This window comes from Grampus griseus, assembly GCF_964374135.1.
Source record: "Grampus griseus genome assembly, chromosome: 13".
Lineage (NCBI taxonomy): Eukaryota > Metazoa > Chordata > Mammalia > Artiodactyla > Delphinidae > Grampus > Grampus griseus.
Window position 1 is genome coordinate 53,164,433 of NC_139007.1, and position 15,448 is coordinate 53,179,880.

The following is a 15,448-nucleotide window of genomic DNA, read 5'->3' on the forward strand; positions in this document are numbered from 1 at the left end:
GTATTTTTGTTTTAATTCAAATGTATGATATCCCTTTTCCATTCTAAAGGTACAAAATAGATGTTTATTAGTTTCCTGAAGGCTTTACCCACAGACTACTTATGGCTTGTGATGTTCTCAAGGTTATAGAGTAGGTTAGAAAGCTTCTGGGAAGTTGAAAGGAGAGATATAATCTTTTCCTCCCTAAATACCTTTCCTTTTCCTTTTAGACAGTCTGTTCTCTTGTCTAGAATGACATTATGAGCTACAGAAACACACTTTCATTTCCATTTTAGCAAATACATTGATTCTCATTATAGTAAGATTTATTTTAAGTTGTACATCTCCATTTTCTCAAGGGGGAAGATGTATATCGTGGGTAAGCTGTCAGTAATTAGGAAGTACTGCTGTTCTAATATGAACATTGCTAAAGGAATGATCAGCATGCATAAGTTGAATACCTATAATGGCACAGGCCTGCCTGTGATGTGATACAAGACTCGTGAATTGTATACAACTCTTACTAACTGAGTGTGCAGCCTTACTTAATTTAATTTGTTTAATAACAAATTTTACCTTTGTGTATCTAATTAGTAGGCTAATGAATATTTACTTCAATTGCTGCTGACCCTAAAGGAAGTTATATAGTATAGCGTACCATAAGAGCAAAGAGAGTGAGTTTTAAATCCTTACTCTGTCAGTTACTATATGACTTTGAGCAAGATGCTTTACTTGTCTGGGCCTCAATTCCATCATTTGTGAAATGGTAATAAGTAATATATTGTGAGGTTAAATGAGGTAATATATGTATATGAATTTCTTAGAAAATTGTATGATGGATGGAAGACAGTCAATTAACCATACTGTTGATCATTTTTTAATTATTTTGTTAAGCACTTAGATACCTTTTTGGTGAAAGATGTTAGATATAGCTAATATTGAATGGTGATGATGAACAATTTGGCCATGAATTCATTTTCTAGTTCCTTCTTTGGCTGATTTCCAAGATATTCATAATTTGCAACTATTGGCAAATTATGGCAGCAGGCAAGGTAATTGAGGGTTAAAATTGTAAACTTCTAATTCTTTGTTCATAATGAAAATAATTGGCACAAGTGTGTGCTGATGTCTGTAGGTGCAGTGATGTAGCTCTGCAGCCCCAGCTCTGATTGCTTTTCCCTTTCCCCTCTCTCAAATGAGTCTACTCCTTTAGTAGTTGAGAATATACCCAGGAGACTACTGTGTACTCCTTGCCTGTTCTACCTTCAAGTGGCTCATAGGTTTAAGGAAAGGAGTAAAACTTTGAAATTTTGTCATTGCAGATGATAGACATGGGAGCAAGGTGTTGAGAAGCCCACTGTCTACCTCTGAGAGGAGACTATGAGGAGGAAAAGAGAAAGTTAGCAGACAGATAATGGATCTCTGTAGGTCTTTGTGAGAATCTCTGCTTCCCATTTTATCCACAACTCTTTGTAGACCCCTTTTCCCGAGTCTCATAGTTTGGTATAATCTGTTTTCTGGCAATATCCTTTTGCCTAAGCTGCTAGTTTAATTTATGAGTTGTTTTTGTTTGTTTGTTTTTATTAAGGATTACATAGGGGACATAGTATTACAATTTTTCTTCCTTTTCTTTTGGCAAAACCAAAGCCCAGTTCTCATTTTCACATTTTTATAAGGCTTTCCACTTAAATCTCTACAGATGAAACTCATAAATTTGTTTCTATATCATAATTCAGTTATTGTGTCCTTTTACCTGTAAGATATTACCCTAACCTTAAACTGGTTACTATTTAGGTAATAAGACATTAAAATACTGATTTGCTAGTCTAGATCACATATGTGGTATTTTTACACTTGATAGCTAATAAGAAATCGGGTGAGTCATGTTATCTGCCCCCTCAACACTTCACCCCCTCCTTTTTTATCACCCCTTCTTCCACCAAAAAGCTTCCAGGGAAACTCCAACTGAGGTATAACTAAACGTGAAAATGCTTCAATTTAATTAAAAAAATAACTAGATGATTAACAGTGATTACCCAGTGACCAGTTCAGAGAAGCTAATTTATATTGATTTTATTTGAAACTTGAAAAGCTTTTAAAGGGCACAAAGTTAACTAACAGATGTAGTCTAACAGATTATTCATCTCCTTTCAGCAGTGTGCTCTAAATTGGGTCTTCTCAAAACTCACTCTAACCAAATGGATAAGGTTCTGTTTAAGGAACACAGGAAAGCTTTTCTGTTCCCCTTGACAACTAGTTCTTCTAGGTGAGTATCTGCCTTAATTGGCAGAATTGTAGTAATTCCTCTAATATGGGTGAAGTGATTTTTGTATTTCAAGTCATTACTAAATATAGTACCTTTCCTAAATATGGACTGTTCCATTTATAGGCTAAGAATTATGAGGGCTTACTTAACCTTACCTCCTCAAACAAATGCTTTTTGTAGTTAGTATGAGGGAACCTAGGTTTTGGTTTCTGCTGTACTTTTAGTCTTCCATTTCTCTTATTCATGGCTCCATTAGGTAGTAGTTATAATATTTTTCATTGAGCAAAGTATTTTTAAGTACATGTTACCAAACTATGTTTTAAATGGCTATGGAAGGAACACATTCATTTATAGACCTTGACCCTCTGGAGGCACTACCCATCTTAATTTTAGAGATTACATTTCAAAAGGATATAATGGAAAGAGCCCTAGTTATTTCCCCATATCCAAGTTTGTGCATAGGCTAAGAATATTTTTCTGTATACTTCTGATTTCAGTTTGGCTGACAGATAGTTCTGCAGTATAGCTATTAGGACTTACCCAAGTACTAAGAACATTTTTAATTTGGATAATTAAAAAAGTGAAGTTCATTGAAAAGAACAATTATTAAGATATTTAACTTTGTGAATTTTTATTCTTAAACAATTTAAAAATATTATACCTTTTAGTTTAAAGGATTTCATTAATTTTTAATCTTTATAAGGATGTTCCTTCATATGTGAACTGGTCACACCTACCAAATTACTTAGTCTAGTCAAATCGTGTTAGGACATCTGTTCTTTCTTTGTTCACAGCACTAAGTAAACAGAAAATTCATTGTATTAACTATTTTTGTGTATGTCTGATAACAGTTATTCAGAAATTTGTATCTACAGTTTAAAATCAGATAATTACCTCACTGACAATAGGAGTAACTATTTGTTGTCCTCATATTTTAATTTTTTAAGAATTAATCTCTTATATATTAATTATGCCCTCTTTAAGTTATTTGAAACTCTGACTTGAGTGAGAATTAAGCCCAATTGTCAGACTTATTTATTGGCAGCTCTTTGTGTAGCAGCCTTGTATGTTCATTGTAAGAAAGGAGCAAGATGCTTTTGTATAGACTTCTCAAAATAAGATGAAAATGTTTAAATACACATTATTTTGACCAAGAAAAGGATAATTTTCCCAAAGTAGTGCTGTCTAAAGTAATAATGCCAGGGCATATATTAATTCCCTGCTTTGTGACCAGTGTGATGAGCACAGCTTAGGCGTTTGTTTTTTCGGTTCTGAAGCCTACTAAATATGGCCAGAACCAGTGTCATTCTAGGGTACTCTGCCTACAGCTGGTTTGTAAGAATTTGGATCAGATTAAATAGGGGAAGAAATAAGAGTCTGGGACTTTCTGGTTAACAGATCACAATTGTGTGATTTTTTTCAGGTGGCCTTCTGATAGCATCTGCTCATTTTGGTGCATATGTATATGGAACAGACATAGACTACAACACCGTTCATGGCTTGGGTGAGTAGTGGTTCTAGACAGTGTTACAGTCTTTGCTCTTGTACCAAATGTGCCTTTAAGATACTTAAATAGTTATATATGGCATTATACATCTATTTTTAATGTTAAAGTGTTGTGATATAGTTTTAGTTATTCTTACAACAATAAGACTTCATTGGGTATCTGCTTTTTATGAAGTGATCCAGTGTGAGCAAAATGACCCCCAGGGAAACACAAAGATGAGTAGGAAAACTCCCTCCTCTCAGAGCTATTTTTGGTCTTAGATTTTTAAAAAGTAGGCAATCAATAAGGTTGTAAAACTTTTGGGTTGGGAAGGAAGTGGGAGAGGGACTAGTCATTTTTAATTAGCATATTCATGTTAGTAAAACAGAGTTCCTACTTAACAATTATCACCGTTCTTTTATTCAGCAGTCATATGTGTATACTCTAATTTCTAGTCCTTGAGTACCATACATGTTTTTAATTTCATAACTGACCGAAACATCTTTGAGACAGTTAAGGTGACAGTAATAGTAAAGATTCTGCATTAGACTGAGGGTAATTTGAGATAAGCATCTGCTTGCTTTTGAGGCAATTTTGGAAAATACTTTAAAATCTAGAAGCTTTGCTAATGAAGTGTGATTGGATGAAATTGAATCAAACTGAAAATATTTCTTCATAGCTGAATAGTATTAAAAATGTAAAGTTTCTTTGATTTTGAAATTGTAGTTATGCTGGTATTTCATTGTTGTAACTAGAATCAGCCTATAAAACATGCTTTTCCTCTTACTCACCCAGTGTAAATTATTATATAGGTGAGAATTTATTAGACTTTATTTTCTTTTGCTTAAGTAATTTGATATATTGTATTTGATGAACTGTCTTTTTTCCTACCTTGCTATAAAGAATTTAGTACTATAAGGAGAATGAGTAACATTTTATAAAGTTCACCTAAATGGGCTAACCAGAAAAAGATAGTCTTTGTCTGCAGTATGTTAGAGTAGACAAAGTGCTAAGAAGAATTATTCCTGTTTGCTTTTAGTAGAAGCAGTATGTTTGCTTTAAGGATATTGTCCTATATAATTCATTTGAATTTTTATTTATTAGAGTTATGTTTAAAAGTTATGTGATAACCTTTCAGTCTACTTGGGTAGAATTCTGACTGAGGTAGAGTTTCCTCAGAGCTTATCCAAGATGCTGTTAGATATGCCCTCTGCTTCCTATGCTTCTAATCTCTTACTATACTCTCAAATACTTCCAAGTTTCTTCTATTTTAAACATACAGAACTTTTTCTATCAATTCTATAGGGACCCTCCTAGCTACTACTTTGTTTTCCTCTTCCTTTTACCAAAGTGTTTCTTTTTCTTTTTTTAAGAGATTGAGTTTTTTTAATTTATTTATTTATTTATTTATTTATTTATGGCTGTGTTGGGTCTTCATTGCTGCGCGCAGGCTTTCTCTAGATGTGGCGAGCGGGGGCTACTCTTCGTTGTGGTGCGCGGGCTTCTCATTGCAGTGGCTTCTCTGTGGCGGAGCATGGGCTCTAGGCACGTGGGCTTCACTAGTTGTGGCGCGTGGGCTCCGTAGTTGTGGCTCGCAGGCTCTAAAGCGCAGGCTCAGTAGTTGTGGTGCATGGGCTTAGTTGCTCCCCGGCATGTGGGATCTTCCCGGACCAGGGCTCAAACCCATGTACCCTGCATTGGCAGACGGATTCTTAATCACTGCACCACCAGGGAAGTCCCCAAAGTGCTTCTTTCATTTTTTAAAATAAATTTATTTATTTTTAGCTGTGTTGGGTCTTCGTTCCTGCATGTGGGCTTTCTCTCTAGCTGTGACGAGAGGGGGCTCCTCCCTGTTGCGGTGCATGGGCTTCTCACTGCAGTGGCTTCTCTTGTTGCGGAGCACGGGCTCTAGGCGTGAGGGCTTCAGTAGTTGTGGCTCATGGGATCTAGAGCGCAGGCTCAGTAGTTGTGGCACATGGGCTTAGTTTCTCCACAGCATGTGGGATCTTCCTGGACCAGGGCTCAAACCGTGTCCCTTGCATTGGCAGGCGAATTCTTAACCACTGTGCCACCAGGGAAGTCCCCCAAAGTGCTTCTTAAAAAGACTAGTTTATTTGCTATTCCTCTTCTTCATCTCTAACTGCCTTCTGCCTGTTATTTTTCAGCTTGCATGCCTACTGAAAAATCTTACTAAGGCCACAGATCTACAGTATTTGGCAGTGTTGACCTTCATAAAGCAGCCCTTGGTTTCCTAGACAGTGGCTTCATTGGGTGGTACTCTGATTTCTTTGTTTTGATCTCAGTCTCCTGAAGGCCCTGCAGTTTTCTTTAATGTCTGTTTATATGTTGCTTTTCTCCAGGCATCTCTTGTTGACCCCTTTTATCACACTACATATTGTGCAGAGTCATGTCATTCTTCTTTTGCTTTTTAAGTTTTGTTTTTATTGTGAAGTAGATCATAATACAGAAGAGTTTATTAAAATAACAAGAGTAATTATCAAACAAACATTTATGTAATTGCCACCTAGGTTAATCAGAAATATCATTCATTCTTACAGATTTAACTTAAGTTTATATACTGACATCTCTCAGGTATATGTATTCTGGCCTCTACCTACCTGCTGAATATCTCTTTCTGAAGCTTCTGTAGGTACCTCAAGGTATATCAAGATTGATGTATCTCAAATGAATCTCATCTTCTTTCCTAGATTTTCTTTTCCTCTTGGTTTCTCAGATCTTAATTGATGGTATCATCATCCACTCATGTCTCCTAAACTAAAACTTTTGAACTTCTTCCTTGAGTCCCCCACTTTAACTCTTCATCTCTTGTGTTCTCGTTTTACCTCCTCTGTCCATGGTCACAGCTGCTGCATTTCCCAAGTTAGCTCTCTTCATTTCTGTTCCATTTATCTAATTCGTCAGTGTTTCTACACTGCTAGAGGAAAGGGACCATGTTCTGTTTAACTCTGTGTCTTTATTAGTACGCTTTGAATGCATTAATTATTGAATGAGTGTTTTAAGGCAGTTTTATGTGAAAGGATAGTTAGACATCAGTACAGTTTACTTTTTGAAACATTTTTTACAATAAGTTAAAATAAAAATAATTGTTCCTTGTATAAATAAAATTAAGATTTGAAATGAAAGCAAGTTTTATTTGATTAAATATAGGTTTAGATAAGTTAAACGTTACTTTTAGCCAAATGACGAGGTAAGAATGTTGTTTGTTTGTTCTGTCTTCCTTTTTCTTTCCCTTCAGGAAAGGCTAGTAGGAAAAACCAGAAATGGAGAGGACCAGATGAAAACATTAGGGCAAATCTTCGTCAATATGGTTTAGAGAAGTATTACCTTGATGTCCTGGTTTCAGATGCATCTAAACCTTCTTGGAGGAAGGGCACATACTTTGATGCAATCATCACTGATCGTAAGTTTATTTTTATACAAAAGTAGGAGTAGGATTAGGTTCCTAAAGTCATTTACATTTAAATTACAAGATTTATCAGTACAACAAAGAAAGCCAACTTGTATTAGTATTCCCCTCACCCCTGACTTCTTCACATAGTGAGAAGGAAAAAATTATGAATGTAGGGCAGGACACCAATTTAACTAAGTGGTTTTGATTTTTTAAACTATATGTATTAACTTGTCATCCCTTTTTCTCTTCGGCTTATTTTTTAAGACATAAATTTGTTTTTCTATTTGTTTTATATTTGACCGTAATTGGTTATTAGTGTAGCAACTGGAGCCAAAATGTCATTTGCAATTATGGTATCACATTTGAAGAAGAAAGTTTCAGATATCTCCCATTTCTCTATGTGTAAGCTTTTATGTTTTTTTGTTGTTGTTGTGCCCGTTGTAACTGGCATCTCCTTTATAGAGTTAAAAGAAATTTGGGTGTGACCCACTGTGCTTGTGAACCCACTGAGCTTCAAGAATGTGCATGAGAACTTGTTTTCTCATGCCATGTGAGTTCTTGGGCTTTTCAGGCATCCTATCTAAGAATAAATCTACCTTTTCTATAGTATTTGGCAGTAAATCTGTATATAGTGGCATACAGTATCTCAACCCTTCCATCTCAGACCTTTTCAGTTCTTTGGTAACTTAGATATTTTCAAATCTAACAAAAGAAAAATTAGCAAGTATGAATATACTTTTGAAAATTGAGTGACTTTTTATTAATAATCTACTTTATTATTTGCTCTCACTCTCTATGTGTATTTATAAAAATACGTAATTTTTTTCCTGATCAATTGAGAGTAAGTTGTATACATCATGGCCCTTCACCGCCCCCCCATACTCCAGTGTATATTTCCTAAGAATAGGGATAGTCTCTTAGATAGCCAAAGTACAGTTACCAATTTCAGTGAATCGCTAATTCTTTAATCTGTAGTTTCTCATCCAGTTTTGTCAATTGACCCAGTAATATCCTTTATAGCATGTTTTTCCCTGAAGTGCAGTATCCAGCCTAGTGTCAGGTATTGCCTTTAGTAGTCATATCTTTTAACCCTCCTTTAGTTTGTAACATTTTCACAACCTTTCTCTGTCTTTTATGACATTGACATTTTGAAGAATACAGTCACCTGCTTGCCTGCCCTCCCAGTGTTTTAAATAGAATGTCCCTCTTGTTATGCATTCTCAGGTGGGATATTGCATAGGTGATGTGTCCTTCTCAGGGTGTCACATCTGGAGGCACATGATGTCCATCTGCTTTGCAGTGGTGATTAGGTGACTTTTGACTATCCGTGTTACCTGTTTTCTGTCTAGCTCCATATGGTATTAGAGAGTCTACAAGAAGAACAGGTTCACAAAAGGAAATACCAAAGGGGATAGAAAAATGGTAAGTAAAAGTTAAATATGGTATGTTACTACTTTGGGAAGAAGCATATTGCTTTTTTTTAATTAACTTAGTTTAATAGTCTTAAAGTTTTTCACTGATTTTGAAATTTTGTTTTCTTTGTCTAGTCCAGAAAGCCACGTTCCTGTTTCCTTGAGTTATCATCTGAGTGATATGTTTTTTGACCTGTTAAACTTTGCAGCTGAGACCCTCGTATTAGGTGGAAGACTAGTCTATTGGTTACCAGTGTACACACCAGAGTATGTAATATTAAATAATTTTACTTTTAATTATTTAAAATATTAAATAATTTTACTTTTTCTTATGGTATTTGTATATCTAGCATACTTTTTTTCCCTGTCTCTAATCATATTCAGGGTAAATATCTTTGTGTTTAATGTGTATGATGGCCTTCATTTACCAACACGCTGCATAAAACAGGCCCCTTCTTCTTATTGATTGAATTGCTTTGAACTTCTTATTTTACATCAGGGGTTGGCAAACTACAGCCTGTGAGCCTGATATGGTTTTCAGCCTGTTTTTGTAAGGCACTTGAGCTAAGACTGGTTTTTACCTATTTAAAGGGTTATTAGAAAAGAAAAAAACAACAAAGAAGAATATGTGTCAGAAACACATGTGGTCCACAAAGGCTAAAATATTTACTATCTGGCCTGTAAGAGCAAAAGTTTGCCCCTGTTGTATATCATACTTAGCTCGGGGCCTGTGTGTTCAATAGCTCTTTGGCCAGGCCATAAACTTAGATAAATTTTAACAACTTAGCTGAGTGATTCATCTATCTACTGCTAGTTAGCTTGAATATATATTGGCTCTTATGATCACTGTAAATGCAGTAAAATCTTTTTTAAAAGCTAAGACCAAACAAACTAAGAGCTATACATATATTTAAAGCCCTGATTATGTTCAACATTATTGGTTTGGGTTTTATTATTCAGTAGTTATTAATTATAAACAGAGCTGTGTACACCAACAATGAAAGACAAGATGTGTTGACAAAACAGGATCTTTAGATTTGAAAGGCAGTGTCAAGCTGAAAATTTGGCTATTTGTTCAATATGCTATAGATATCTTTTTTAGAAATTATTTTAATTTCTATATTTACTATACATAATTGTACAAAAAGCATTTTAGACCAGTGTTTTCTTGTTTGTCTTTTCATAATGGTTGATGGTCCCTCAGCAGTTGGAAGCTATGCTTTTTTGTTGTTTCTTTTATAAATGTTTCATTGGGAGCTACCAGGACCTAACTTTATTTTTTTATTATTATTATTTTAAAATAAATTTATTTATTTATTTATTTATTGGCTGCATTGGGTCTTCGTTGCTGTGCATGGGCGTCCTCTAGTTGAGGCGAGCGGGGGCTACTCTCTTCATTGCAGTGTGCGGGCTCTAGGCACACAGGCTTCAGTAGTTGGGGCTCACGGGCTCTAGAGCACAGGCTCAGTAGTTGTGGCCCAGGGGCTTAGTTACTCCACGGCATGTGGGATCTTCCTGGACTGGGGCTTGAACCTGTGTCCTCTGCATCGGCAGGCGGATTCTTAACCACTGCACCCTCAGGGAAGCCCTGACCTAACTTTAGTTTTGCATCTTGTTTATCAGCTAATAAGACTGTACACATTCATACCCATACCCCTTAACACAGGGCTTATGTTCTGTTAAGAAATTAATTATTTCTTAATTTTGGAAATAAGAGAAATTAATTCCAAGGAGTGAAATGACTTGTCTAAAGTTAAAAGCTAGCTAGTTTATTGTTTTCGTTATTCCTAGTGCTGTTCACATAATTCAAGATCTTGCCAAGATCTCAGGTGTCTGGTATGTGAAGTGATAGATGGTGTTTTATTAATATTTTCAGAGAAAAAAAATATTTTCAGAGAAGAGCATATTTGTTTATTTTTATTCAAAAGTGGTTTCTGCCTTAGACAAGCTGAACTCCAGCAGCAAACTAACTTGTCTTTTTGTTTTAATTCAAGTTTTCAGAGCTGGAATTTTAAAAATTTTATTTGAAATAAATTTCAAATTTACAGAAAAGTTTCAAATGCAAAAAACTCCCATCTCTCCCCCATCCAAATTTTCCAACTATTAACATACACCTCCTCTACCCCCCTTTCCTCACCCATTACATTAATCACATGCCCATTATCATTAATCATTTTTGGAACTATTTGAGAAGTTGCAGATATGATGCCCCATCACCCCTGCGTATTTCATTGCATTTCTCAGAAGCAAGAGCATTGTTGTCAAATCACCATCAACCCCTGAAGTCTGGAAGTCAGCATTGATAGTGCTGCTGTCCAGATCATGGACCCCAGTCAGATGTTACTGATTGCAGTCTCTCTAGGAAAATGTACTGCATTGACCCATCATGTCATTCTCCTCCAGTCTGGAATATTTCCTCAATCTTTCCTTATCTTTTGTGTCCTTAACAGTTTTATAGAGTACAGGGCTTATATTGTGAAGGTTGACCCCTAACCCGGTCCATCTGATGTTTCTTCCTTGACCAGACTCAGGCAATGCTTTTGGTAGAAATACCACAAAAATGATACTGTGCTCTTAGTGCACTGCATTATGGGACACACAGAGCCAACCTCTACTGGAGGTCTTAAACTTGATCATCTGGTCATGTTGTTCTCTGTCAGGTTTCTCCGCTGTGAGTTATCATGTTCTTCTCGATTACTATTTCCCAGGGGGAGGTATCACAAGATTACACCAATATCTTGTTCTTCATCAGGTGACTACTCACATTGACAACCACCATAATGATGACTTTTCTATTCCATCATTCCTTCTGCATTTTAAGTTGGCATTCTACTATAAGGATTAGTTTTCCCTTCTCTCCCATTAATTTATTAATTTATACTGGTATGGAGTCATAGATTCCTATATTATTCATTGGGTTATAATTTATTACTATCATTATTTTGTTGTTCAAATTGTCCCAGATTTATGATCAGCAGGAGTCCCTCTGAGGTGGCTCCTCTGTCCTTTTGAAATATCCTCATGAGTTTTTGTGTGTTTCTTATATTCTGGCATTTCTGACTTTCCACTATTTTGTAGTTTATTATTTAATTATAATTGAAATTAAATGTGGCTATGAATATCTTCTGTAATTCTTTTATTTCTTTGTTTTTTATAAAAAGTCAAACTGGAGGCACTTTCAACTATTTTAGTATTTCTGAAGACCTTAAAAAATGGCCACTGGGTATTTCTTCAGTGACTTCTCTTTTAATAATTTTCGACAAGGGGAAATTTCCAAGTCCATATAACCAAAGGGATTTTTTAGAAGTAAAAAAAGGCACGTTTTTGTCACTTTTGTTTTTTTTTTTTACCTTAGATGTTTTATCAAAGGACAAATTTCATCCAGGCTAGGACACACATGGAAAGACTCCTATGGCATTTACTTCCCTGACTTATTTGTCAGGTCTTCTGATGTTCATAACTAGACTTCTGTTGTGCCTTCTCCTCCCCTTAACTCAAAGTGATCTTATTAATGAACTTAGTTTGTCTTGCGTTTATATTAGGGAATGAACTATTTTCACTTTTGCAGTAAACATAATCCAAAGTATTTACTCTTTTTAAAATAACACAGTATTAGATGAACTTAAAACTAAAGTCATCTGCAAAAGTTTGAAATAACGTTCTTGCTTCTGAATTAAACAATTTAGAATTAGTTTGGTTATGTTGTATTGCATATATAGCTTTTTATTAGACTAAGAATAAAGAATTCATTTTAAAATTGTACCTTAGCACAGCTTAATTTGAAAACTTTTGTATTTTTGGTATAGTGAATGTAGGCTTTTAGTCCTACTATTGAATTAATTTACTCAGCCAAATCCTGTTATATGATTGAAGTTTAAAAATAAGACTCGCACATTATAATCAAGTTAAGGTATTATTCATTAAACCCAGAACATTTTTATTTTTTTTAAACCCAAGACATTTTGAAAGGTATAAGACGATAAAAACAAAATACTACCTAACAGCTTAGTTATTTGTGAAGAATTGTCAGAACTGATGATTGAAAAAGGGTTTTCTCACTATTTGGTAATTTAAATTGTGGTGAAGAAACTGCTACTCAACAAACTTCTGCTTCCTCTAGTCCAGATTCTCCCCACTCTAGTATACTGTATTTTTGGCCAGCATCAAGACACTCTGTATATGTTATGTCCTTCAACCTTTATTTATTCTGTACCCATTGCTTGATATACTGTTTCTTCTTTCCTCAGCCGTAAAATTCTAGTCATCTTTCAAGGCCTGGCTTAATTGTTACCACCTCTGTGACACTTTCTGAAACCTTCTAAGCAGAATTCATCAGTCCTTCATATGTGCTCTCCTAGTAGTTTGCTCTTATTACTCATAGAGACTTACCACAAAAAATTATTCTTGACTTTTGGTATTTGTGAGTTTATTATTCACAATTTCAACTATTTGCAAATGACCCTGAAGAACTGTGTAACATTCATTTGGGCAGGGCATACATTCAACTCATGTATTTGATATTATAGGAGTTGCTAAGCAGTTGAGTGAGTGTAGCTTTTTGCCCAGGTTCCACATATCCCTATGTGTTGTTTTCTAATTGTCATTTATACACAGATAATGCTCTTGAAGTGATTAGAAACTGTGTTTCTTTGTGAAGGCTGTCCTTTACTGGAAATCCAACTGCTAGTGCTTGTGATAAAAATGATGACAAAGTGAAGAAGTCTAATAAAGTACTCCAAAGTAAGATTTGGGGATAAAGTTTAATTGTGATAAAATGAATTTTGTGGTGGCTCAGAGCCACAGAAAACAGAAACAAACGTGTTGTTTTTCATCTTTCATACAGGAAACAGAGAAAAGTGATTCTTTTAAATTGTTTTCAGTAAGTGCTGAAATCAATCAGCACAAAATCCGTTTCTCAAATGGGAAGTGAAACTCTAATGACATTTGGAAATAGTTAGCTTGAGTCATGAAGATTCACAGGAAAATAAATGGCTGTCAAAATTGATTGATGGAAAAGCTAGGGACCTATACACTTTTTTTTTCTTTTTTAAAAAAGGTTGAAATATAATTTGTATACCATGAAAGTCACCTTTTTAAAGTGTACAACTCCATGGTTTTTAGTATAACCTCAGAGTTATGCAACCATCACCACTGTCTAATTCTAGAACAATTTTTAAATAAATTTATTTTATTTATTTATTTTTGGCTGCGTCGGATCTTCGTTGCTGCGCATGGGCTTTCTCTAGTTGCAATGAGTGGGGGCTACTCTTCATTGCGGTGCGTGGGCTTCTTTGTTGCGGAGCATGGGCTCTAGGCGTGTGGGCTTCAGTAGTTGTGGTGCGCGGGCTCAGTAGCTGTGGCTCGTGGACTCTAGAGCGCAGGCTCAGTAATTGTGGTGCATGGGCTTAGTTGCTCTGCGGCATGTGGGATCTTCCTGGACTAGGGCTTGAACTTGTGTCCCCTGCATTGGCAGGTGGATTTGTAACCACTGCGCCATCAGGGAAGCCCTCTGGAACATTTTTATTATCCCCAAAAGAAACCCTGTATGCATAAGCAGTCACTATTGCTCTTGTCCCTAGTAACCACTTATCTATCTCTGTGGATTTACCTATTCTGGCTGATTTAGATTTTAAATAGAGGCTTAGATTATAGGGGAATAGTACTAAAAACAGGGAATTAAGATAAGATACCATACTATCATAATAGTCTAGGCATAGTACAGATTTATAGCTTCTACTTAACAGATTGCAAACAGTCCATTAGTATGAAATATGTTAGTAAATATATAGTAAATAATTTTTAACTGCTGTTTTTTATTTTTTAGTGTGATATTTTGGGAGTACACTGTTAAATTGATTGGCTCATTCATATAATAGAGTAGTGGTTGAAAACAAGTTTGTTAATGATAATGATGACCTAAATGATGTCCTTTCATGCTTAAACTCAAAGTTCAAGTCAAAAAATGATCTAGAACATGTAAATGTTTTTCTGCTGTTAAGCCAAATGCCAATGACTTAGTTTCACCAGTTTAGCGTTATTCATGTCATAAATATTAACTAAAATTGTATTGGTTTTGTACTTTGATTTAATTTATAAATTTGTTTTGGGTTTTATAGTTATATAAATTATATAAGCATGAGGAATTTATGTTTATATACATTTAAGAAACATTTTAATAAAAATACCTTGTCAATAAAAGGTATATAAATAAAATTTAATAAAAATACCTTTTCCTTTGCCAAGAAATAAGATTTTTTTCTTTAAAAAAGGGTATGTTACTAAATTTGACAAGTTCAGACATTTCTAAACCCTGATGTTTGCAAGCCTAAGGTCAAAACTATATCTTCTCTTTGTTACCATTACTTAAGTCTGTCAACTATGGTGTAGAATGTATTCTTTCATATCATAAATGCTTTGTGTGAAGACTCCAAATTTGACATCAACTTAATGTCATAGGAGCACAACATTTCTGACTGTATAGTGAGCATTAGAGAATTATTAGGTGAGATGAAATCTGAAATGGCCATTATTTGTTGGAAAGCCCTAAGGAGGGAGGCAGAGAATGACTTCAAGAGAATTCCTTCCACTGATAATGAAGTGAAGTGCATTATGAATGTTGCTTGGTAAGTGGGTGATGAAAGTTTTGAGCATGTGGTCAAGGTAATGAGGGAGAGCTTGTTGAAGGTCACAGGGACCTAGAGAAATCAGTGAACAAGTGGTGGGGAAGACAGTGTTGATGCATTAGAATTGGCTGGTCGGATGGTGGTCCTTTACAGGAAGCGCTGATCAGCACCTTTCCCATTTTGGATCAGAGCTTTAAGATATCCCGTATAAGAAATGTTTGCAGGCTGTTTATCTAGAAACATGAAGGTTTGCAAAGGAAAAATAAAAAC

The 15,448-nt window shown here is 35.2% G+C and overlaps 1 protein-coding gene across 3 annotated transcripts in view; it reads left to right on the plus strand.

The window, feature by feature from the left end:
- Positions 1-15,448, plus strand: part of TRMT11 (tRNA methyltransferase 11 homolog) — a 61,966-nt gene that overhangs the window by 24,965 nt on the left and 21,553 nt on the right. For all 3 annotated transcript variants that reach the window (XM_082669288.1, XM_082669289.1, XM_082669290.1), the window contains 4 exons: positions 3,669-3,749; positions 6,988-7,152; positions 8,493-8,565; positions 8,691-8,822. In XM_082669288.1, the coding sequence (XP_082525414.1) occupies positions 3,669-3,749; positions 6,988-7,152; positions 8,493-8,565; positions 8,691-8,822 (451 nt within the window). The remainder of the gene's footprint in view (positions 1-3,668; positions 3,750-6,987; positions 7,153-8,492; positions 8,566-8,690; positions 8,823-15,448) is intronic.